This window comes from Pseudophryne corroboree, chromosome 6 (assembly GCF_028390025.1).
Source record: "Pseudophryne corroboree isolate aPseCor3 chromosome 6, aPseCor3.hap2, whole genome shotgun sequence".
Taxonomy (NCBI): Eukaryota; Metazoa; Chordata; class Amphibia; order Anura; family Myobatrachidae; genus Pseudophryne; species Pseudophryne corroboree.
In genome coordinates this window covers 568,164,664-568,188,679 of record NC_086449.1, presented here as the reverse complement: position 1 = coordinate 568,188,679, position 24,016 = coordinate 568,164,664, and the positions used below count along the sequence as shown (strand labels likewise).

At 46.7% G+C, this 24,016-nt stretch overlaps 1 protein-coding gene across 4 annotated transcripts in view; it reads left to right on the top strand.

Moving 5' to 3' along the window:
• The window catches only part of PARPBP (PARP1 binding protein), a 139,025-nt gene that overhangs the window by 25,894 nt on the left and 89,115 nt on the right, over positions 1-24,016 (top strand). For all 4 annotated transcript variants that reach the window (XM_063927801.1, XM_063927798.1, XM_063927799.1 and 1 more), the window contains exon 3: positions 16,323-16,550. In XM_063927801.1, the coding sequence (XP_063783871.1) occupies positions 16,323-16,550 (228 nt within the window). The remainder of the gene's footprint in view (positions 1-16,322; positions 16,551-24,016) is intronic.

The window sequence follows — 24,016 nt, the reverse complement described above, 5'->3', positions numbered from 1 at the left end:
GCGGCTGCGTTTGACGGCATGGCGGTTGAACGCCGGATCCTAGCGGAAAAAGGGATTCCGGAGGAGTCATTCCTACCCTGATCAAGGCTAGGAAAGACGTGACGTTAAAACATTAACACCGTATATGGCGGAAATATGTTTCTTGGTGTGAGGCCAGAGCTGCTCCTACGGAGGAGTTCCATTTGGGCCGTCTACTCCTTCCTTCAAACAGGAGTGACTTTGGGCCTAAAATTAGGGTCCATAAAGGTCCAGATTTCGGCCTTATCCATTTTCTTTCAAAGAGAATTGGCCTCTATTCCTGAAGTACAGACCTTTGTGAAGGGAGTGCTGCATATTCAGCCTCCTTTTGTGCCTCCGTTGACGCCTTGGGATCTTAACGTGGTGTTACGGTTCCTCAAGTCACCTTGGTTTGAACCACTCAAAACTGTGGAGTTGAAATACCTCACGTGGAAAGTGGTCATGTTGTTGGTGTTCGCTTCGGCAAGACGTGTTTCGGAATTGGCGGCTTTATCACATAAAAGCCCATACTTTGTTTTTCACGTGGATAGGGCAGAGTTGAGGACTCACCCTCACTTTCTGCCAAAAGTGGTCTCCTCTTTTCATGTGAACCAACCTATTGTCGTGCCTGTGGCTACACGGAACTTGGAGGATTCCGAGTCCCTGGATGTAGTCAGGGCTTTGAAGATTTATGTGACCAGAACGGCTAGAATCAGGAAGACTGAAGCTTTGTTCGTTCTGTATGCGGCCAACAAGGTTGGCGCTCCTGCTTCAAAGCAGACTTTTGCTCGCTGGATCTGTAACACGATTCAGCAGGCGCATTCTACGGCAGGATTGCCGTTACCGAAATCGGTTAAGGCCCACTCCACTAGCAAAGTGGGCTCTTCTTGGGCGGCTGCCCGAGGGGTCTCGGCATTACAGTTGTGCCGAGCAGCTACTTGGTCGGGGACAAACCTTTGCAAAGTTCTATAAGTTTGATACCCTGGCTGAGGAGGACCTCCTGTTTGCTCAATCGGTGCTGCAGAGTCATCCGCACTCTCCCGCCCGTTTGGGAGCTTTGGTATAATCCCTATGGTCCTTACGGAGTCCCAGCATCCTTAAGGACGTTAGAGAAAATAAGCTTTTACTTACCGCTAAATCTATTTCTCGTAGTCCGTAGAGGATGCTGGGCGCCCGTCCCAAGTGCGGACTTCTTCTGCAAGACTTGTATATAGTTATTGCTTACATAAGGGTTATGTTATAGTTTTCGGTGGTACCGTGGCTATGTTGTTGTTCATACTGTTAACTGGGTAAGTTTATCACAAGTTATACGGTGTGATTGGTGTGGCTGGTATGAATCTCGCCCTTAGATTTACAAAAATCCTTACTCGTACTGTCCATCTCCTCTGGGCACAGTTTCCCTAACTGAGGTCTGGAGGAGGGGCATAGAGGGAGGAGCCAGTGCACACCCAGAGTCCAAAGCTTTCTTAAAGTGCCCTATCTCCTGCGGAGCCCTTCTATTCCCCATGGTCCTTACGGAGTCCCAGCATCCTCTACGAACTACGAGAAATAGATTTACCGGTAAGTAAAATCTTATTTTTATCACTTTCCTAGCGATGATGCATCTGGCACTTAAATTTTTTGTTGCAATATAAAAAATTCTAATATTGTGTTGGTCCATGGTGGCTGTGCCACTACCATTTCTTATAGAACCGGTAACCCCATCGCCTAGCACCCATGGAGTGGCTCTGTATTGAATTGTCAGATAGTCCAATGGCGCGTGGATCCAATTGACCTGGATTTCATGCACTTTTACGTTTATTAAATCCTAGATTACATTTTTCTTTTACGTCCTCCTACCAGACTCAGTTTAGAAAATGTGCCGGTCACGCTTATGGAAGCTCCTGAAGAGTTTTCTGCATTTATTTTAAATGCATTGTACACAGCTGCTGGGGTGGCCCAGAGACCCACTATTGCATGTTCGTGGATCACAAAAGCCATTGCTAAATGGTCAGGTAACCTAATTGAGGGGTTAGATTCCTTGTCTAGGGGGGATGTTGTTTTACTCCTGCAGCATATACAGGACTTTGCAAACTTTATGGTGGAAGCCATAAAAGAGATAGGCTTGCTTAATGCATGCACCACCGGTATGGCAGTGTCAGCACGCAGTGGCTTATGGTTATGCCAGTGGACTGCTGATGCCGACTCCAGGAAAGGCGTGGAAGGCCTTCCATTCACAGGAGAGGCCTTGTTTGGAGATGAACTAGACAAATGGATCTCCAAAGCTACTCCGGACACTGTGGCGTTGTCAGCGGTCTTCATTCCGCGAGTAGACAACTGGGACGCAGACTTCCTCCGCAGACACGACCTGCACCCGGGAGAGTTGGGCCTTCACCCGGAAGTGTTCAGGTGCTTGACACGTCGATGGGAATATTCACAAATCAACATGATGACCTCTCGTCTCAACAAGAAGCTCAAGCGGTATTGTTCCAGGTCGAGAGACCTACAGGTGGTGGCGGTAGACGCCCTGATGACTCCGTGGATCTATCGGATGCTGTACGTGTTTCCTCCACTTCCTCTGATCCCAAGAATTCTAAAACGAATAAAAAGGGAAAAGGTTCAAGCAATACTCATTGCCCCGGACTGACCAAGGAGGGCCTGGTACGTGGACCTTCTGGAGATGCTCCTCGATGATCCGTTGCCTCTTCGCGATGATCTTCTGCAACAGGGCCCGTTTGTCTATCTGGACTTACCGCGGCTATGTTTGACGGCATGGAAAGTGAACTGCTGATTCAAGCCAGAAAAGGGATCCCTAACAAAGTTATCCCGACTATGATCCAAGCAAGGAAGGGGGTAACGTCTAAACATTACCACCGTATTTGGAAGAATTACGTCTCTTGGTGTGAGAGCAGAAATTATTCTGCGGTGGAATTTCATCTGGGACATTTCCTGCTTTTTCTGCAGGCAGGTGTGGATGTGGGCCTACGTCTGGGCTTCATAAAAGTCCAGATTTCAGCCTTGTCCATTTTCTTTCAAAAACAATTGGCTTTTCTCTCCGAGGTCCAGACGTTCTTGAAAGGGATCTCAATTTGGTGCTGCATTTCTTCCAATCGTACTGGTTTGAACTGTTATAGGAGGTGGACGTAAAATATCTTACGTGGAAGACCGTGGCACTGTTGGCCTTGGCTTCAACAAGACATGTGTCTGAGCTGGGGGCTTTGTCTCACAAAAACCCTATTTAATTTTCCATGAGGGCAGAGCTGAACTCAGAACTTGTCAGCAATTTCTTCCTAAAGTGGTGTCTTCGTTTACATCAACCAACCTATTGTGGTTCCGGTTATCACAGACACCTCTGCTACTTCAAAGTCTTTGGATGTTGTGAGGGCTTTGAAGGTATACGTAAAGAGGACAGCTCGTCACAGGAAATCCGATTCGCTGTTCGTTCTCTGTGATCCCAATAAAATTGGGTGTCCTGCTTTAAAGCAGACAATTGCACGCTGGATCAGGCTCACTATCCATCATGCTTATTCCACTGCAGGTTTGCCGGTACCAAAATCTGTACAGGCCCACTCTGCTAGGTCGGTGGGCTCTTCCTGGGCGGCTGACTGGGGTGTCTCGGCTTTACAGCTCTGCCGAGCGGCTACTTGGTCTGGTTCGAACACGTTTGCTAAATTTTACAAGTTCGATCCTTTGACCAAACTGAAGGTCCTCAGAGGCCAATCAGTTCTGATGGAACCTCCGCACACTCCCACCTGGTTTGGGAGCTTTGGTACACCCTCATGGTACTAAATGGAACCCCAGTATCCTCTAGGACGTAAGAGAAAATAGGATTTTAAGTACCTACTGGTAAATCCTTTTCTCATAGTCCGTAGAGGATACTGGCCGCCCACCCGGTGCTTCGTTCTTCCTGCACTGTTATTTGGTTAAGTATTCTGGTTTGTTCAGCTGTTGATGTTCATGTTTCAAGTTTGGTTAGCACGGTTTTCCTATTCTGTGTGCTGGTTCGTAATCTCACCTCTTTCTTTCTTTCTTTCTTTCTTTCTTTCTTTCTTTCTTTCTCTCTCTCTCTCTCTCTCTCTCTCTCTCTCTCTCTCTCTCTCTCTCTCTCTCTCTCTCTCTCTCTCTCTCTCTCTCTCTCTCTCTCTCTCTCTCTCTCTCTCTCTCTCTCTCTCCTCGGCCACAGTTTCCTAGACGGTCTGGTGGGCGGGGCATAGAGGGACGAGCCAACGCACAGTATCAAATTCTTAAAGTGCCCATGGCTCCTAGTGGACCAGTCTATTCCCCATGGTACTAAATGGATTCCCAGTATCCCCTAGGGCGTAAGAGAAATATATTTCTCTAACGTCCTAAGTGGATGCTGGGGACTCCGTAAGGACCATGGGGAATAGCGGCTCCGCAGGAGACTGTGCCCAGTCTCCTGCGGAGCCGCTGTTCCCCATGGTCCTTACGGAGTCCCCAGCATCCACTACGGACTACGAGAAATAGAATTATCGGTAAGTAAATTCTTATTTTCTCTGACGTCCTAGTGGATGCTGGGGACTCCGTAAGGACCATGGGGAACAGCGGCTCCGCAGGAGACTGGGCCCAGTCTCCTGCGGAGCCGCTATTCCCCATGGTCCTTACGGAGTCCCCAGCATCCACTACGGACTACGAGAAATAGAATTATCGGTAAGTAAATTCTTATTTCTGCAGTGGGGTACACTGGGTTCCACAGGGAATAACATCGGGGTGTAGAGTAGGATTTTGATCCGAGGCACCAACAGGCTAAAGCTTTGACTATTCCCAAGACGCTCAGTGCCGCCTCCTCTATAACCCCGCCTCCGTGCACAGGAGCTCAGTTTGTAAGTTGGTGCCTGCAGTGCAGGCAGCTAACAGGTAGGGCTGCTCCAGCAGACCTGAAAAAGCTTTTCAAAAGTGAAGATAGCGCCTCTGCTGCAGCCCTCGAAGTCTTCTATCAGTGCTAGATGTTATTCTGACAACTTCTGCTGCTGCTCCCTCACCTCCCCCCAGTGGCGCTGTATACTACCGTGTTCTTGGTTGCCGGGTACTTACAGCGGAGGGTCCGGTTCTCTACGTCAGGCACACACACCGGCCGCAGCTCTCCGGGATCGCGTGGCCGCACTCAGGGAGGAGGTAAGAGGGTCCCCCAGGCGTGACCCGCTTGAAATCGCGATCCGGTGTGACCGTTAGGAGGCGAGCTGCACGCGCTGGCACTGTTGCAGTACAGGGACCCCACTAGACCACCAGGGCAGTGGCACAGGTTGGTTTTACTAAAAACCGTTTGCATATGGCCCACAGTACCTGGTGGTGAAGACCAGCAAGGGGATAAGGCTCTGACCTGTAGCCCTTCCCCCAGCCCCAGGGCGCCATCCCTCCCTGGAGCGCTTCTCTCTCTCTCTCTCTCTCTCTCTCTCTCTCTCTCTCTCTCTCTCTCTCTCTCTCTCTCTCTCTCTCTCTCTCTCTCTCTCTCTCTCTCTCTCTCTCTCTCTCTCTCTCCCCCCCCCCCCCCCCCCTGTTTGCGCGCCATTTTCATATGCTGAGCTGATCCTGGGACTCTTTGGGTAAAGCCGCCTGCATATCGGCGCTGTGCATTTTACAGAGGACACTTGAGTATTCTACATGTCTGACAGTGTTAGTTAAGAAAAGGTGCATTGATTCAGGGCTATGTAGTACAAGTACCCTGTGATATACATCCAGTCTTTACTGTGCATTGATATATCTATTGATCTGTATAGCTTTACTTAGTATTGCTAGTCCAGTGCAGTTTCATTGCTTGTCATAATTTCTGCATTGTACATGTTACTGTGTGTGTGTGTGCATATAGCGGCTGCGTGATTTCTGTTCCGTGTATCTCACTCAGATTGCTATCCCTATATTCTGTACCCTGAGGGGGGTTACGTGCGTCAGGGTTATTATTTGATATAGGTGTTTCACAGGATATACTTATTGTGTATTTTTCTCTGTGAGTTTCAGTCACTATATACCTCTTGAATCCTCTGCTGTGCTTTCACACTGCACAGGGGGTTCTTGGTCCGGTATTATTCTGTGTTGCCTGTGTTTAACGCTTTCAGATATGTAATCTTCAAGGGGCGATGGTGGTGCGGCTGATCCCACAATGCGTGGTGGTGACGCTGCAGACATATGTAGAGGAAAACATAGCAGCGGAGGGTTCAGGTTGTGGGGGTTCCCTACCCCCCAGTAGGTCCGTGGCAACGGGGGTTCATAATGACCCACCTTGGGCTACTTTCTCCACTCTACTAAATATGCTGGTATCTACACTTACGCCTCCTGTGGGACCTCACGTGCACATACAGCCACATATTGGCATGGGCAGATCTCCTGTCCACTCAGTTACAGCAACTGAATCATTTACTGAACAAACAATAACCTAACCCTCGACCGCCTAAGACCAAGGGGTCCTCTAAGCGGGCCATTAGTTCCTCACAATCCACCCATGTTCCAGACACTTCGTCTGATGAAGATGGCTTATATACTGACCCCTCAGACACTGATCCATATGCTTCTGATGGGGAATCTGTTTCGCAGGTGGATGGTCCTGACCTATTGGAGGCTATCAGGCTGATTCTTCAAATTGGTGATGACCCAGAACCTGTTCTTACCTCTAAGAAACCAGATAGATTTAAACATCAGAAAGTTATTAAACATGTTTTACCTCATTCTGACCACTTAGTTGACATATTTCAGGAATCCTGGGAAAATCCAGGAAAGAAATTCACACGTCGCAATCGCTATCCCCTTGCTGCGGAGCTAAGTAAGCATTAGGAAACACCACCGACAGTGGATTCACAAGTGGCGCGGCTGGTGGTGTTCTCTGCTCTGCCTGGAACGGTCACCTCTCTGAAAGAAACGACTGATAAGCGCGTGGAGGGTTGCTTAAAAGCCATTTAACTACCAGCTTAATTTGCAAAACCAATATTGGTCGGTAACAATCCAGATGAAAGTTTCTGAAATCGCCACCAAACGCTTTACAAAGTCTCCTAAATACAGGGTTCTAGTTCATGTTGCTTTATAGCAGCTATTGAAAAATGCCTTCTTTTCATATTTATTATTATTATTATTATTTCTCATACGTCCTAGAGGATGATGGGGATGCTTCAAGAACCATGGGGTATAGACTGGATCAGCAGGAAACATGGGCACTTTAAGACTTTAAAAGGGGTGTGAACTGACTCCTCCCTCTATGCCCCTCCTCCAGACCCCAGTTACATTCTGTGCCCAGTGAGACTGGATGCACACTGATGAGCTCTCCAGAGTTTCTCAGAAAAAATACTTTTTGTTAGGTTTATTATTTTCAGGGAGACCTGCTGGCAACAGGCTCCCTGCATCGTGGGACTGAGGGGAGAGAAGCAGTCCTACTTCTGTGAGTTTCAGGGATCTGCTTCTTAGGCTACTGGACACCATTAGCTCCAGAGGGTCTGATCGCTAGGTACGCCTAGATGCTCGTTCCCGGAGCCGCGCCGTCACCCCCCCTTACAGAGCCAGAAGTCAGAAGCCGGGTGAGTAGAAGAAGAACAGAAGACGTCAGTGACGGCAGAAGATTTCAGTGATGCCTTTTGAGGTACCGCGCAGCGGCCACGTTGCGCGCCATGCGCCCTAGGCAGCATAAAACCTCAATAGCAACTGGCATAAGAGTATACAGTGCCTGGGCACTAAATACAGACCCCCGCCAGTATAAATATATAAAAATTAGAGGGACTGAAGCGCGCCATGAAGGGGGCGCGGCTTAGCCCTCACAGCTCTGACCAGCGCCATTTTCTCTTCACAGCTGCAGAGATGCTGAGCCTGGCCTCCCACACTGCTGTACAAGTAACAGGGTGCAAAACGGGGGGGGGGGGGGCACAGTTGAATTGGTGCTATTTTATTGAATTTAAAAGCGCTAACAGGTCTGGGCAGTATATTACACACTTCAGAACCGGGATAGGCGCTGGGTTGTGAGCTAACAGAACTCCCTCTGTGTTTCTCTAACAGGCTTTGCTGTGGGTCTGTCCCCTATAGTCCCAGTGTGTTGTGGGTGTCTGTACGCGTGTGTCGACATGTCTGAGGCTGAGTGCTCTTCCCAGGAGGAGGCTGGAGTGGAGACAGAAAAGGCTGTGGGAGTGACCGTGTCGGCACGGCTGATTGGGTAAATGTTTTGAGTGTTTTGAATGCAAATGTGGCTCGGTTGACTAAGAGATTAGATAAATCTGAGTCTAAGAACCAGACATTGAGAAAATCCATGGAGGGTGCATTGTCGCAATCTCGGACCCCTTCGGGGTCACAGAAACGTGCATTTACCCAGATAGCAGATACAGATACCGACACTGACTCTGATTCCAGTGTCGACTATAGTGATGCCAGATTGAATCCTAAACTGGATAAGAGCATTCAGTACATGATTGTGGCGATAAAAGACGTATTACATATCACGGAACAAGGGTCTGTATGTATAATTGAAAGAAACCTGAGGTAACGTTTCCTCCCTCTCATGAACTGAACGCTCTTTTTGAAAAAGCTTGGGAAAATCCTGACAAGAAGGTACAGATTCCCAAGAGAATTCTGGTGGCCTATCCGTTCCCCTCTGGGGACAGGGAAAAGTGGGAGTCAACCCCCACGGTGGACAAAGCTCTATTGCGGCTGTCCAAAAAGGTACTGCTTTCGTCTCCTGACACGGCAGCCCTAAAGGATCCTGCGGATCGTAAGCAGGAAAATACACTAAAATCCATTTATGTCAAAACAGGTACGCTGCTCAGGCCTGCCGTTGCATCGGCATGGGTGGGTAGCGCTATTGAAAAGTGGGCAGATAACTTGTCATCTGATATATGGGGTCATTCCGAGTTGCTCGCTAGCTGCTTTTAGCAGCATTGCAAACGCTAGGCCGCCGCCCTCTGGGAGTGTATCTTAGCTTATATATTGGTAGATGCTCAATTAGCTTAGTGATATCATTCAGGTGCTCGAAAGGGAGGGGTATTTCTAAGCAAGAAAAAGGCATTTGTTTCCCCCAGCACCCTGAATGATAACCGTAACCAGATATAAATTCCACATAATAGAATTCAGAGATCTTCGTTACACATATTTGCGCAAATGTGTGAATAAGCCCCAAAGCCGCATCAAGGCATCTCTGTATATTTGGGGTCCCTAGCGCTATATCTAGGTGCAGGGTGTGGCACCCCAAAGCACCAGCTTAAGCCAGAAAGCCCAGCGTAGCATACCAGTGAAAAAACTATACCCCAAATATACAGAGAAATATACAGAGACGCCTTGATGCGGCTTTGGGGCTTATTCACACATTTGCGCAAATATATGTAACGAAGATCTCTGAATTCTATTATGTGGAATTTATATCTGGTTACGATTATCATTCAGGGTGCTGGGGGAAACAAATGCCTTTTTTTCTTGCTTAGAAATACCCCTCCCTTTCGAGCACCTGAATGATATCACTAAGCTAATTGAGCATCTACCAATATATATGTTTGTTGTGAGAGGCAGAGAGGTTACTGCATTAGGAGGAGGTGCAGGCCCTGACATGCCACATGGAGCATTATGGGGTTGCTCCAAGGTAGGTAGCTCTTAGCTTAGACATATTGTAGTAAGGAGCCATTATCATGTGGCTCCTTGCTGGTTAATCTTAGACCCAGATTGAGGTAATGGAGGTGTGGTGCCTCTGGACTGGCTGAGCTGGATGGCCTTAGTGTGGCATACCTTTACATTCTACGAACACTTTTCACTTATTAATTTTTTAACACTATTTCTCTATTTTAATTGCATTTCATTTTTGTATCACTTTCTATATAGCTTCGGCTTCCTAAATACTAATTTATTAACACTATAGTATTTTCACTGGTATGCTTCGCTGGGCTTTCTGGCTTATGCTGGTGTTTTGGGGTGCCACACCCTGCACCTAGATATAGCGCTAGGGACCCCAAATATACAGAGACGCCTTGATGCAGCTTTGGGGCTTATTCACACATTTGCGCAAATATGTGTAACGAAGTTCTCTGAATTCTATTATTATGTGGAATTTATATCAGGTTACGGTTATCATTCAGGGTGCTGGGGGAAACAAATGCCTTTTTTTCTTGCTCAGTGTATCTTAGCTTAGCAGAATAGCGAACGAAAGATTAGCAGAATTGCTACTAAATATTTTCTTGCAGTTTCTGAGTAGCTCCAGACCTACTCCTAGATTGCAATCAGCTCAGTCCGTTTAGTTCTTGGTTTGACGTCACAAACACGCCCTGCGTTCGGCCAGACACTCCCGCGTTTTTCCCTGACACGCCTGCGTTTTTTAGCACACTCCCGGAAAACACTCAGTTACCACCCAGAAACGCCCCTTTCCTATCAATCATTCACCGATCAGCAGTGCAACTGAAAATCGCCGCTCGAACACCAGCAAATCTACTAAGTTTTGTGTTAAATAACTTAGCGCATGCGCTCTGCGTACCATGCGCAGTTAGCAACACATTGCAGCATAGCGAAAGTCGGCAACGAGCGAACTACTCTGAATGACCCCCATATATTCCCTGGACAGGGATAGTGTGCTTTTGACTCTGGGTCATATCAGGGACGCTGCAGCCTATTTAAAAGAAGCTGCGAGGGATTTTGGCCTTTTGGGATCAAGGGCCAATGCCATGGCAGTCTTGGCTAGGAGGGCATTGTGGATTCATCAATGGAATGCTGATGCTGACTCTAAGAAGACTATGGAGTCTCTACCGATTAACGGTAGTGTCTTGTTTGGTGACGGCCTCGCTGACCTGGTATCTACGGCTACCGCGGGTAAGTCATCATTTTTACCTTATGTTCCTGCACAACAAAAGAAAACACTCCACTATCAGATGCTGTCCTTTCGGCCCAATAAATACAAAAAAGGTCGAGGGTCCTCCTTCCTTGCTATGAGAGGAAGGGGAAAAGGGTCACAGGCTGTGGCGAGTTCCCAAGAACAGAAGTCTTCCCCGGCTTCTACCAAATCCACCGCATGATGCTGGGGATCCTCTGCGGGAGTCTGCACCGGTGGGGGCATGTCTCCAACTCTTCAGTCAGGTCTGGGTTAACTCTGCCCTGGATCCTTGGATATTAGAAATAGTAGCCCAAGGGTACAAATTGGAGTTTCAAGACGTGCCCCCTCACCGATTTTTCAAATCTGCCTTGCCATCTTCTCTTCCAGAAAGGGAGGTAGTATGCGCTGCAATACTAAAGCTGTGTCAAAATCAAGTCATTGTCACGGTACCCCCGTCACAACAGGGGGAAGGCTTTTATTCGAGCCTGTTCGTGGTCCCGAAGCCAGATGGCTCAGTCGGACCGATTCTGAACCTAAAATCCCTCAACTTCTATCTAAAAAAATAAATAAATTAAAATTCAAGATGGAATCTCTCCGAGCAGTGATCTCCAGTCTGGAGGAGGGGGATTTTATGGTGTCGGTCGACATAAAGGATGCCTACTTACACGTCCCCATATATCCTCCACATCAGGCTTACCTGAGGTTTGCTGTTCAGGATTGTCATTACCAATTTCAGACGTTGCCGTTTGGTCTGTCCACGGCTCCGAGGATTTTCACCAAGGTTATGGCGGAAATGATGGTTCTCCTGCGCAAGCAGGGAATCACAATTATCCCGTACTTGGACGATCTCCTGATAAAGGCGAGATCCAAGGAGCAATTACTGAAAAACGTTGCACTCTCACTGACTATTCTGCAAAAACATGGTTGGCTCCTAAACTTGACAAAATCACAGTTGGTTCCGACAACGCGGCTGTCGTTCCTGGGTATGATTCTGGATACAGAGTTAGAGGTTTTTCTTCCAGAAGAAAAAGCTCTGGAAATACAGAACATGGTGAAACAGGTTCTAAAACCAACAAGAGTGTCGATTCTTCAATGCACTTGATTGCTGGGGAAGTTGGTGGCGGCCTACGAGGCCATTCAGTTCCATGCCAGAGTGTTTCAGTGGGACCTGTTGGACAAGTGGTCTGGGTCTCACCTGGACATGCACCGGAAAATAATCCTATCTTCCAGGACCAGAATCTCTCTCCTGTGGTGGCTGCACATTTCTCACCTCCTGGAGGGACGCAGGTTCGGGATTCAGAATTGGATCCTGGTGACCACAGATGCAAGTCTCCGAGGCTGGGGAGCAGTCACACAGGGGAGAAATTTTCAGGGAAAATGGTCAAGCCAGGAAGCTTGTCTGCACATAAACATTCTGGAATTAAGGGCCATTTACAACGGCCTTCTGCAAGCGGACATCTTCTTCGTGGTCTGCCAGTCTTGATTCAGTCAGACAACATAACAGCAGTGGCGTACATAAACCGCCAGGGCGGAACAAAGAGCGGCGATGGCGGAGGCCACAAGTTCTTCTCTGGGCGGAGAGACATGCAAGCGCTCTGTCAGCAGTCTTCATTCCAGGAGTGGACAACTGGGAAGCAGACTTCCTCAGCAGACACGATTTCCATCCAGGAGAGTGGGGTCTACATCAAGAGGTCTTTGCAGAAGTGACAAGTCGTTGGGGAATTTCTCAAATAGACAGGATGGCGTCTCGTCTCAACAAGAAGCTTCCGAGATAGTGTTCCAGGTCGAGGGACCCTCAAGCAATAGCGGTGGATGCCCTAGTGACACCGTGGGTGTTTCCGTCGGTCTTTATGTTCCCTCCACTTCCACTCATTCCAAAGGTGATAAAGATCATAAGAAGAACAAGGGTTCAGACAATACTCATTGTTCCAGACTGGCCAAAGAGGGCCTGGTATCCAGATCTTCAGGAGTTGCTCATAGAAGATTCCTGGTCTACGGGAGGACCTGTTACAACAAGGACCGTGCGTGTATCAAGACTTACCGCGGCTGCGTTTGACGGCATGGCGGTTGAACGCCAAATCCTAGCCCGAAAGGGTATTCCCAGTGAAGTCATTCCCACACTACTTCAGGTTAGAAAAGAAGTAACTGCAAAGCATTACCACCGTATTTGGAGGAAATATGTGTCTTGGTGTGAATCCAAGAAGGCTCCTATGGAGGATTTTCAGCTGGGGCGTTTGCTCCATTTTTTGCAAGCAGGTGTGGATGCGGGCCTAAAGTTAGGCTTCATTAAAGTACAAATTTCGGCCTTATCAATCTTCTTTCAGAAAGAATTGGCCTCCCTTCCAGAAGTACAGACCTTCGTGAAAGGCGTGCTGCACATCCAACCTCCATTTGTGGCACCGTGGGATCTTGAAGTGGTGTTAGTTTCTTATGTCTCACTAGTTTGAACCTTTGCGAAAGGTTGAGTTAAAGTTTCTCACTTGGAAAGTGGTCATGCTTTTGGCTTTGGCGTCTGCCAGACGAGTGTCAGAATTGGCGGCTTTGTCTCACAAGAGCCCATATTTGATTTTTCACGTGAATAGAGCGGAATTGAGGACTCATCAACAATTTCTGCCAAAAGTGGTTTAATCGTTTCACGTAAACCAGCCTATTGTGGTGCCAGTGGCTACTGACGCCTTGGAGCAGTCGAAGTCTCTCGATGTGGTCAGAGCTTTGAAAATCTAGGTCGCCAGAACGGCTCAGATTAGGAAAACAGAGGCTCTGTTTGTCCTGTGGGCTCCCAACAAGATTGGGGCTCCTGCTTCCAAGCAGACTATTGCACGCTGGATCTGTAATACGATTCAGCAGGCTCATTCTACGTCAGGATTGCCGTTACCGAAATCGGTGAAAGACCATTCTACCAGAAAGGTGGGCTCATCCTGGACGGCTGCCCGAGGGGTCTCGGCATTACAGTTTTGCTGAGCTGCTACTTGGTCGGGATCAAACACCTTTGCGAAGTTTTACAAGTTTGATACCCTGGCTGAGGAGGACCTCTTGTTTGGTCAATCGGTGCTGCAGAGTCATGTGTACTCTCCCGCCCGTTCTAGAGCTTTGGTATAAACCCCATGGTTCTTGAAGCATCCCCAGCATCCTCTAGGACGTATGAGAAAATAGGATTTTAATACCTACCGGTAAATCCTTTTTCTCTTAGTCCGTAGAGGATGCTGGGCGCCCGTCCCAGTGCGGGCTGTATCTGCAGTTTGGTTATGGTTACACTCATGTTGAGTTAAGTTCAGTCGGTCTGTGGCTGATGTTGGTCATGCCGTTGAATGCCATGTTGTACGGCGTGTTTGAGGTGTGAGCTGGTATGTATCTCACCTTAGTTTTAAAGATTAAATAAATCCTTTTCCTGGAAATGTCCGTCTCCCTGGGCACAGTTCCTATAACTAACTGGAGTCTGGAGGAGGGGCATAGAGAGAGGAGCCAGTTCACACACTTTTAAAATCTTAAAGTGCCCATGTCTCCTGCGGATCCCGTCTATACCCCATGGTTCTTGAAGCATCCTCTACGGACTAAGAGAAAAGGATTTACAGGTAGGTATTAAAATATTATTAATTATTATTATTATTATTATTATTTCCCCAACCAAAAATTACCATACTGTAAAGTTTGTTTTTTTCTTTTCAGTGGCAAAATGCCTATCTAGATAAAAGGTATGTTGTAGTTTGAAATGGTTTTTTTTTTTTTTTTTTTTTTTTTAATGAAGGTTATATGAAAAAATTGATTATGATTTTCTTTGCTACTGGACTTCAAAATTAAGGAAGAATTAATTGCGAGAAAATCTTTTGATTCTTTTCCGCATATGATACCCCTGAAGAAGTTGCCAAAGACTAAATGCGTCCGGTTAAATGTGTCTGTTAAATTAAATTACATGACAACTGCCCAAATTGGTTTTATATTGGCACCGAAGGGTGTTTAGAATGGCCATAAGGAATAGTTATATGTACAGTATTTGTAAATTGCTTTATTTATGGATACTAAATTGATTTTAAGGATATACTCTGTGTGTGTGTGTGTGTGTGTGTGTGTGTGTGTGTGTGTGTGTGTGTGTGTGTGTATGTATGTATGTATGTATGTATGTATGTATATATAATTATTATCCTTTATATGGCGCCACAAGGGTTCCGCAGCGCCCAATTACAGAGTACATAAACACATAATCAAACAGGAAAACAGCGACTTACAGTTGATGACAGTATAGGACAAGTACAGGGTAAATAAACATAGTTACATCAGCAGATGACACTGGAATAAGTATCAGGTGGCAGAAGACTGCTGGATTTGGTGCGGTTGAAGATTATTAAAGTAAGAAAGGATAAGCACATGAGGGAAGAGGGCCCTGCTCGTGAGAGCTTACATTTTAAATGGGAGGGGTAGACAGACAGGGGTGACACAGATGGGGTACATAGAGAGCGTAGAACAGAGGGTTAGGATGAGATTTGTCTGGGTTTGGTGAAGAAGTTGGTCTTGAGAGCCCGTCTGAAGTTTTGTAGAGAGGTGGAGAGTCTGAGGGGGAGAGGTAGGGAATTCCAGAGAAGTGGTGCAGCACGTGAAAAATCTTGGAGGTAGGAGTGGGAGGAAGTAATCCGTAGGCAGGAGAGTCGGCGTACATTAGCAGAGCGAAGAGGACGGGTGGGGGGGGGGGGGGGGGATGTAGAATTTCCTGAACTACAAAAATGGTCCTATCACTTTTTACCGTATCTGCTACAGGTGCTCCTCGGGTAATGCCTAGACATCTCAAATTTACAGCTCTATAGATTTACAAAATTTTTAACACCTTTACATTTAGAACTGTGAAATCAGAAACTCCCGTGGGAAGAACAGCAACAAATTATTGGGTGTACTCAAAAACAAGTTTTCAGGAATCCTCATCATAATCTCACATATAAGGTAGTCACCTTAATTCAAAAAAACAATAGTGAGAACTTTGTTCCACAGGATAGTAATAGAGCGCTCCCCAAAAATAACCATTTGTATATGTGTATGTACATATAATGCGTGTGGTATGTAAGGTAACCATGTCTAGGTCGACCACGGTTGACAGTAAGTAGGTCGACATGGTTTCTAGGTTGACAGGGACTCTAGGTGGATATGACAGAAGGTTGACATGATTTTTTTTTTTTTGTTTTTGTTTCCACTTCTTCTTTTTTTGTGTCGTTTTCTCCGTACAGTGACCGGGAACCCCACCTAGTGCACAGTGTCCCCCTCTCTTCGCTCGCCATTCTTCAGGTTACCGTTCCCAATTGTAGTCCACGTGGATTGTAAAGTATGAAAAAGTAAAAAAAAGAAATGAAGGAAAAAAAAAGTGAAACTCATGACTACCTACTTACTGTCGACCTAGACATTGTCGACCTAAGTGTGGTCGATATAGAGACCGGATACCTTTATATAATATAAAATAACTATTTTATTAAAGACTAAACTTTTTTTTTTTTTTATAAAAAAAAAACCCGAAATTTCTGAATGGCTTTTCCCAACAAAAGTGGTCAGTTAAGTACCTAAAGTTATGTTACATTTCTTTCACCCTTCCTTTTAGACTGGAAAAGAGTATACCGCCTCCCTTAGTGACGTGCTGCTAATATGGAAACACTTGGTTAAAGATAAACTTGGGCTAATTTCTAATGGTATGCCTGCTCCTAAGAGCTATGATGAGATCAGAAAAAGCTATGACCTGCTTATGAAAAACAGCAATTCATTGGATCTTATTGATTTATATGAAAGATTATCAACACTTGGCTGCTCTACAGAAACAGATCTCTCCTCTGTAAGTATCAATCTGACAGTTTGTAACTATTGAATTAGTAAGATTTATAAATTGCAATGCATTATCTAAACCACTTTGTTATTTAGGTCTTGCTAATTAGCATAGTTTTGTTTTAACCACTTGCCTGGCATAGTCGCATCAGATGCGACCACACCAGCAAGTGCTTTATCGGACCTGGTCGCACAGGGTGCGTCCAGTCAGATACACAGTATTTGCAGCTGCAGGGAAGAGAAACTTCCTTTACCGCCGCTCTGAAATGGATCAGAAGGTCCCTCTGCCTTCTCACACTTTCCCCCAGTGATTGCCGTGCTGCCGATTATTGCTGATTAGTCAGCACGGCAGGACCCCCCACCCTGCGGCTGCAGACAAAAGCAGCTGCTGGGGAAGTGTAAATTAACTTCCCCCTTTGTACCTGGTGGCTGTCCGTGCTTTTAAAATAAAATCCGCAATGTTCATGTTCCCATGGTGATGACCAGTGGTCTGATGTTTGAAAAAAAACAACCTAATTTCTCTAGCATCAATAAGGGATATTGGGAAATCTAGTACGATGGAGTAGAGACGGGGTCCAAAGGAGCCAATGCACTTTAAATTTCTTCACTGTGTGTGCTGGCTCCTCCCCTCTGTGTCCCCTCCCACAGGGATCTCATTTCTCAGGGCTACAAGCTGGAGTTCAACGGTGCTTCTCCCCAACAATTTTTCAAATCAAGCTTACCAGCTTTGGAGGATATGCAGGTTACGTTGCAACAGGCCATCTAACAGTTGGTCCAGTCCCACGTCATTGTTCCAGTACCAATACCACAACGAGGCAAGGGTTATTACTCCAACCTGTTTGTGGTACCGAAACCGGACGGTTCGGTAAGGCCCATTTTGAATGTAAAGGTTTTCAAGTTCAAAATGGAATCCTTACGAGCAGTGATTACGGGCCTGGAGGAACAGGAAGTCATGGTCTCCTTGTATATCAAGGATGCTTACCTTCATATTCTGATTTGGCCACCTCATCAAGCGTACCTGAGGTTTGCCCTGCCCTTCGGCCTGTCCACAGCTCCGAGGGTATTCACAAAGGTGATGGCGGAGATGATGTTCCAGGTCCAGGGGGTCAATATTGTCCCTTACCTGGACGATCTTCTGATTAAAGGCAAGATCCAGGGAGCTTTTATTGCTCAATATCAACTGCACTATCCACCTTCTGTCACACCTTGGGTGGATCCTCAACTTACAGAAGTCCCACCTGGAGCCAACTCAGAGGCTCCTTTTCCTGGGGATGTTGCTGGATACTGTGGCCCAGAAGGACAAGGTGAGAACACTTCAGGAGATTGTCCGTATGGTGCGCCGACCTACTCGAGTGTCCATCCATCTTTGCAATAGATTGTTGGGAAATATGGTCGCCTCATACGAGGCGATCCAATATGGGAGGTTCCATGCCAGAACATTTCAGTTGGATCTCCTGAGCAAGTGGTCCGGATCACATCGTACTAGATTCATCGTACTAGATTCTCCAATATCCCTTATGGACTAAGAGAGGATTTTTATTACCTACCGGTAAATCCTTATTTTTATTAAAAAAAATTCTCCATCTATCTAAAAAATCTATCCTATCTATCTATCTATCTATCTATCTATCTATCTATCTATCTATCTATCTATCTATCTATCTATCTATCTATCTATCTATCTATCTATCTATCTATCTATCTATCTCTATATATAGAGATATATCTATATCTATATCTATATATATATATATATATATATATATATATCTATATATATATATATATATATATATATATATATATATATATATAAGTTTTATTTTTATTTTTATTGAATAAAATCACTTTGGTTAGGTTTAGAACATGTATTTAAACTTAATTCACTATTAATAAAAAAAATTCTGAGTTTTTTTGGGGTAAAAAATGTCAGTGAAGTGGTTAAGGTGCCTTTTCATTATATGAAACTTCAATTCAGTTTTCCTCACCCATTATGACCCTAGGGAGCAGATGCATTGAGCCTGGAGAAGTGATAAGTGGAAGGTGATAACGCACCAGCCAATCAGCTCCAATATGTAAATTGAAAGTTAGGAGCTGATTGGCTGGTGCGTTATCACTTTGCATTTATCACTGCTTTATCACTTTTCCAGGCTTAATACATCTGCTCCTAATTAATTTTGAAATGGGCTTCCACAGAACAACATGAAAAGTCCAACATGATGGTGGTCATTCCGAGTTGTTCGCTCGCTGGCGTTTTTAGCAGAATAGTGATCAGGCCAAAAATGGGCGATTCTGCACATGCGGTGATCGCAATCTAGGAGTAGGTCTGGAGCTACTCAGAAACTGCAGGGAAATATTTAATAGCAGAACTGCTAATCTTTCGTTCGCAATTCTGCTAAGCTAAGATACACTCCCAGAGGGCGGCGGCCTAGCGTGTGCAATGCTACTAAAAGCAGCTAGCGAGCGATCAACTCGGAATGAGGGCTGATGTGCATAGCAGAAATGTGCTGCTCTTGTAGGAAACTGACCTGGTCCACAGGTGATAGGGACAATCTCCTTTTCGATGTGTGGAGTGGATTTGAAACAAGCAGGACATAACACATTGCGTTAAACAATAGGAGTGGAGTCACCACCAACACAGATCATTGATGGGAGGTTCCTGACAAATACAAGAAGATGGTGCTGTGTGTAACATAATGGTTCTTCACCTGAGTAGTAGAGGGGCTTTCTCGTCACTGCGGTTTCCTAATAAATAACTATGCCATTCTACAGGAGAGCAAACTATCTTTACTTGGAACATTCAGAAAGGCAGCTGATTTTATATCTTTCACAGTGAGCGAATAACCCTGGTTATTGCTGGGACATGCGACCAGGGTTAATTCACTGTCCGGCCCAGGTAAGCTTCCGGTGAATGGCAGAACTCGTCTTATTCAACCCAGGTCACTCTAAAAATCTGCTGATGGGCTACCATCGGCTGATCAGATGGTAGGAGGCAGTGCAGAAGGCAGTATGAACTGGGTCAATCTGGGAATAACCTGGGTCCAACGTGCAGTAATAAAGGGGTCTTACATGAGTTGAAACAGTTTTCAGTACCCCAGGTCAAAGCCGGAACTGCAGTGTGAAAGAGTCTTATGCCTGTATAGTAAATGCATATGGGGGGTAATTCTGAGTTGATCGCAGCAGGAACTTTGTTTGCAGTTGGGCAAAACCATGTGCACTGCAGGGGAGGCAGATATAACATGTGCAGAGAGAGATAGATTTGGGTGTGGTGAGTTCAATCTGCAATCTAAATTGCAGTTTAAAAATAAAGCAGCCAGTATTTACCCTGCACAGAAACAAAATAACCCACCCAAATCTAACTCTCTCTGCAAATGTTATTTCTCTAACGTCCTAGAGGATGCTGGGACTCCGTAAGGACCATGGGGCTTAGACGGGCTCCGCAGGAGACATGGGCACTTTAAGAAAGACTTAGACTCTGGGTGTGCACTGGCTCCTCCCTCTATGCCCCTACCCCAGTGCCCAGTGGAGACTGGGTGCATTTCAGGAGCTCTCCTGAGTTTCCTGTAAGAAAGCATTTTTGTTAGGTTTTTTATTTTCAGGGAGCCTGCTGGCAACAGACTCCCTGCATCGAGGGACTGAGGAGAGAGAAACAGACCCACTTCTCTGAGTTCAGGGCTCTGTTTCTTAGGCTACTGGACACCATTAGCTCCAGAGGGATCGGTACGCAGGTCTCACCCTCGCCGTCCGTCCCAGAGCCGCCGCGCCGCCGTCCTCCTCGCAGAGCCGGAAGAAATAAGCCGGATGAGTATGTGAGGAAAAGACCCATCTGAGGCGGCAGAAGACACTTGGATCTTCACTGAGGTAACGCACAGCACTGCAGCTGTGCGCCATTGCTCCCCTTCACCTCACACACTCCAGTCACTGTAAGGGCGCAGGGGGGGGCGCCCTGGGCAGCAATATAAACCTCTCTTATGGCACAGATGTGTATATATACATGTACAGCTGGGCACTGTACATGTATAAAAAGAGCCCGCACCATGTATTGAAAAAATTGAGCGGGACAGAAGCCCGCCGCCGAGGGGGCTGGTCTTCTCCCTCAGCACTCGCCAGCGCCATTTTTCTCCACAGCACCGCTGAGAGGAAGCTCCACGGACTCTCCCCTGCTTGACACACGATGACGGAGGGTTTTAAAGTAGAGGGGGGGGGCACATAATTGGCGCATATACATAAAACAGCGCTGCTGGGTAAACATTAATTTACTGTGTTATCCGTGGGTCATATAGCGCTGTGGTGTGTGCTGGCATACTCTCTCCGTCTCTCCAAAGGGCCTGGTAGGGAACCTGTCTTCAGAAAAGAGTTTCCCTGTGTATGTGTGGTGTGTCGGTACGTGTGTGTCGACATGTCTGAGGTTGAGGGCTCACCTAAGGAGGAGGGGGAGTTTATGAATGTTAGGTCTCCGTCGGCGGTGCAGACGCCGGACTGGATGGATATGTGGAATGTTTTAAGTGCAAAGGTTAATTTATTGCACAAAAGGCTAGACAAAGCCGAAGCTGGGGCACAGTCAGGGAGTCAACCCATGCCTGTCCCTATGTCGCCGGGACCTTCGGGGTTTCAGAAGCGCCCACTATCCCAAATAGTTGACACAGATACCGACACGGATTCAGACTCCAGTGTCTTACGATGATACAAAATTACAGCCAAAGGTGGCTAAAGGTATTCGATATATGATTATCGCAATAAAAGATGTGTTGCATATCACTGAGGAACCCCCTGTCCCTGACACGAGGGTACACATGTATAAAGGAAAGAAACCTGAGGTCTCCTTTCCCTCCTCACATGAGCTGAGCGAAGTATGTGAAAAAGCGTGGGAAACTCCAAACAAAAAACTGCAGATTCCCAAAAGGATCCTAACAGCGTATCCTTTCCCGTCGCAGGACAGGATACGGTGGGAATCCTCCCCTAGGGTGGACAAGGCCTTGACGCGCTTATCAAAAAAGATAGCGCTTCCATCCCAAGATACGGCTACCCTCAAGGATCCTGCTGACCGCAAGCAGGAGGTTACCCTGAAGTTCATTTACACACATTCTGGTACGTTACTCAGACCGGCTATTGCGTCAGCCTGGGTTTGTAGTGCTGTAGCAGCATGGACAGATTCCTTATCAACGGATATTGAGACTCTTGATAAGGATACCATTTTATTGACCCTAGGGCATATAAAAGATGCTGTCTTGTATATGAGGGATGCTCAAAGAGACATTAGTTTACTGGGTTCCAGGATAAACGCTATGTCTATATTTCTCTATCGTCCTAGTGGATGCTGGGGTTCCTGAAAGGACCATGGGGAATAGCGGCTCCGCAGGAGACAGGGCACAAAAAGTAAAGCTTTTCCAGATCAGGTGGTGTGCACTGGCTCCTCCCCCTATGACCCTCCTCCAGACTCCAGTTAGATTTTTGTGCCCGGCCGAGAAGGGTGCAATTCTAGGTGGCTCTCATAAAGAGCTGCTTAGAGAAAGTTTAGCTTAGGTTTTTTATTTTACAGTGATTCCTGCTGGCAACAGGATCACTGCAACGAGGGACAGAGGGGAGAAGAAGTGAACTCACCTGCGTGCAGGATGGATTGGCTTCTTGGCTACTGGACATCAGCTCCAGAGGGACGATCACAGGTACAGCCTGGATGGTCACCGGAGCCGCGCCGCCGGCCCCCTTGCAGATGCTGAAGTAAGAAGAGGTCCAGAATCGGCGGCTGAAGACTCCTGCAGTCTTCTAAAGGTAGCGCACAGCACTGCAGCTGTGCGCCATTTTCCTCTCAGCACACTTCACACGCAGTCACTGAGGGTGCAGGGCGCTGGGGGGGGGGCGCCCTGGGAGGCAAATGTAAACCTATATAAAGGCTAAAAATACCTCACATATAGCCCCCAGAGGCTATATGGAGATATTTAACCCCTGCCTGTATTCACAAAATAGCGGGAGACGAGCCCGCCGAAAAAGGGGCGGGGCCTATCTCCTCAGCACACGGCGCCATTTCCTCTCACAGCTCCGCTGGTCAGGACGGCTCCCAGGTCTCTCTCCTGCACTGCACTACAGAAACAGGGTAAAACAGAGAGGGGGGGCAAATTTAATGGCAATATCTTGATATATATAAAGCAGCTATAAGGGAGCACTTATTATAAGGCTATCCCTGTCATATATAGCGCTTTTTGGTGTGTGCTGGCAGACTCTCCCTCTGTCTCCCCAAAGGGCTAGTGGGTCCTGTCTTCGTTTAGAGCATTCCCTGTGTGTCTGCTGTGTGTCGGTACGTGTGTGTCGACATGTATGAGGACGATATTGGTGTGGAGGCGGAGCAATTGCCAAATATGGGGATGTCACCTCCTAGGGGGTCGACACCAGAATGGATGCCTTTATTTATGGAATTACGGGATAGTGTCAACACGCTAAAGCAGTCGTTTGACGACATGAGGCGGCCGGACAATCAATTAGTGCCTGTCCAGGCGCCTCAAACACCGTCAGGGGCTGTAAAACGCCCTTTGCCTCAGTCGGTCGACACAGACCCAGACACAGGCACTGATTCCAGTGGTGACGGTGACGAATCAACCGTATTTTCCAGTAGGGCCACACGTTATATGATTTTGGCAATGAAGGAGGCGTTACATTTAGCTGATACTACAGGTACCACTAAACAGGGTATTATGTGGGGTGTGAAAAAACTACCTATAGTTTTTCCTGAATCAGAAGAATTAAATGACGTGTGTGATGAAGCGTGGGTTGCCCCTGATAAAAAGCTGATAATTTCAAAGAAATTATTGGCATTATACCCTTTCCCGCCAGAGGTTAGGGAGCGCTGGGAAACACCTCCTAGGGTGGACAAGGCGCTAACACGCTTATCAAAACAAGTGGCGTTACCTTCTCCTGAGACGGCCGCACTTAAAGATCCATCAGATAGGAGGATGGAAAATATCCAAAAAAGTATATACACACATGCAGGTGTTATACTACGACCAGCTATAGCGACTGCCTGGATGTGCAGTGCTGGGGTAGTTTGGTCAGAGTCCCTGATTGAAAATATTGATACCCTGGACAGGGACAATATTTTACTGTCGTTAGAACAAATAAAGGATGCATTTCTTTATATGCGTGATGCACAGAGGGATATCTGCACACTGGCATCACGGGTAAGTGCTATGTCCATTTCGGCCAGAAGAGCTTTATGGACGCGACAGTGGACAGGCGATGCGGATTCAAAACGGCATATGGAAGTTTTGCCGTATAAAGGGGAGGAGTTATTTGGAGTCGGTCTATCAGATTTGGTGGCCACGGCTACAGCCGGGAAATCCCACCTTTCTACCTCAAGTCACTCCCCAACAGAAAAAGGCACCGACTTTTCAACCGCAGCCCTTTCGTTCCTTTACAAATAAGAGAGCAAAGGGCTATTCATATCTGCCACGAGGCAGAGGTCGAGGGAAGAAACAGCAACAGGCA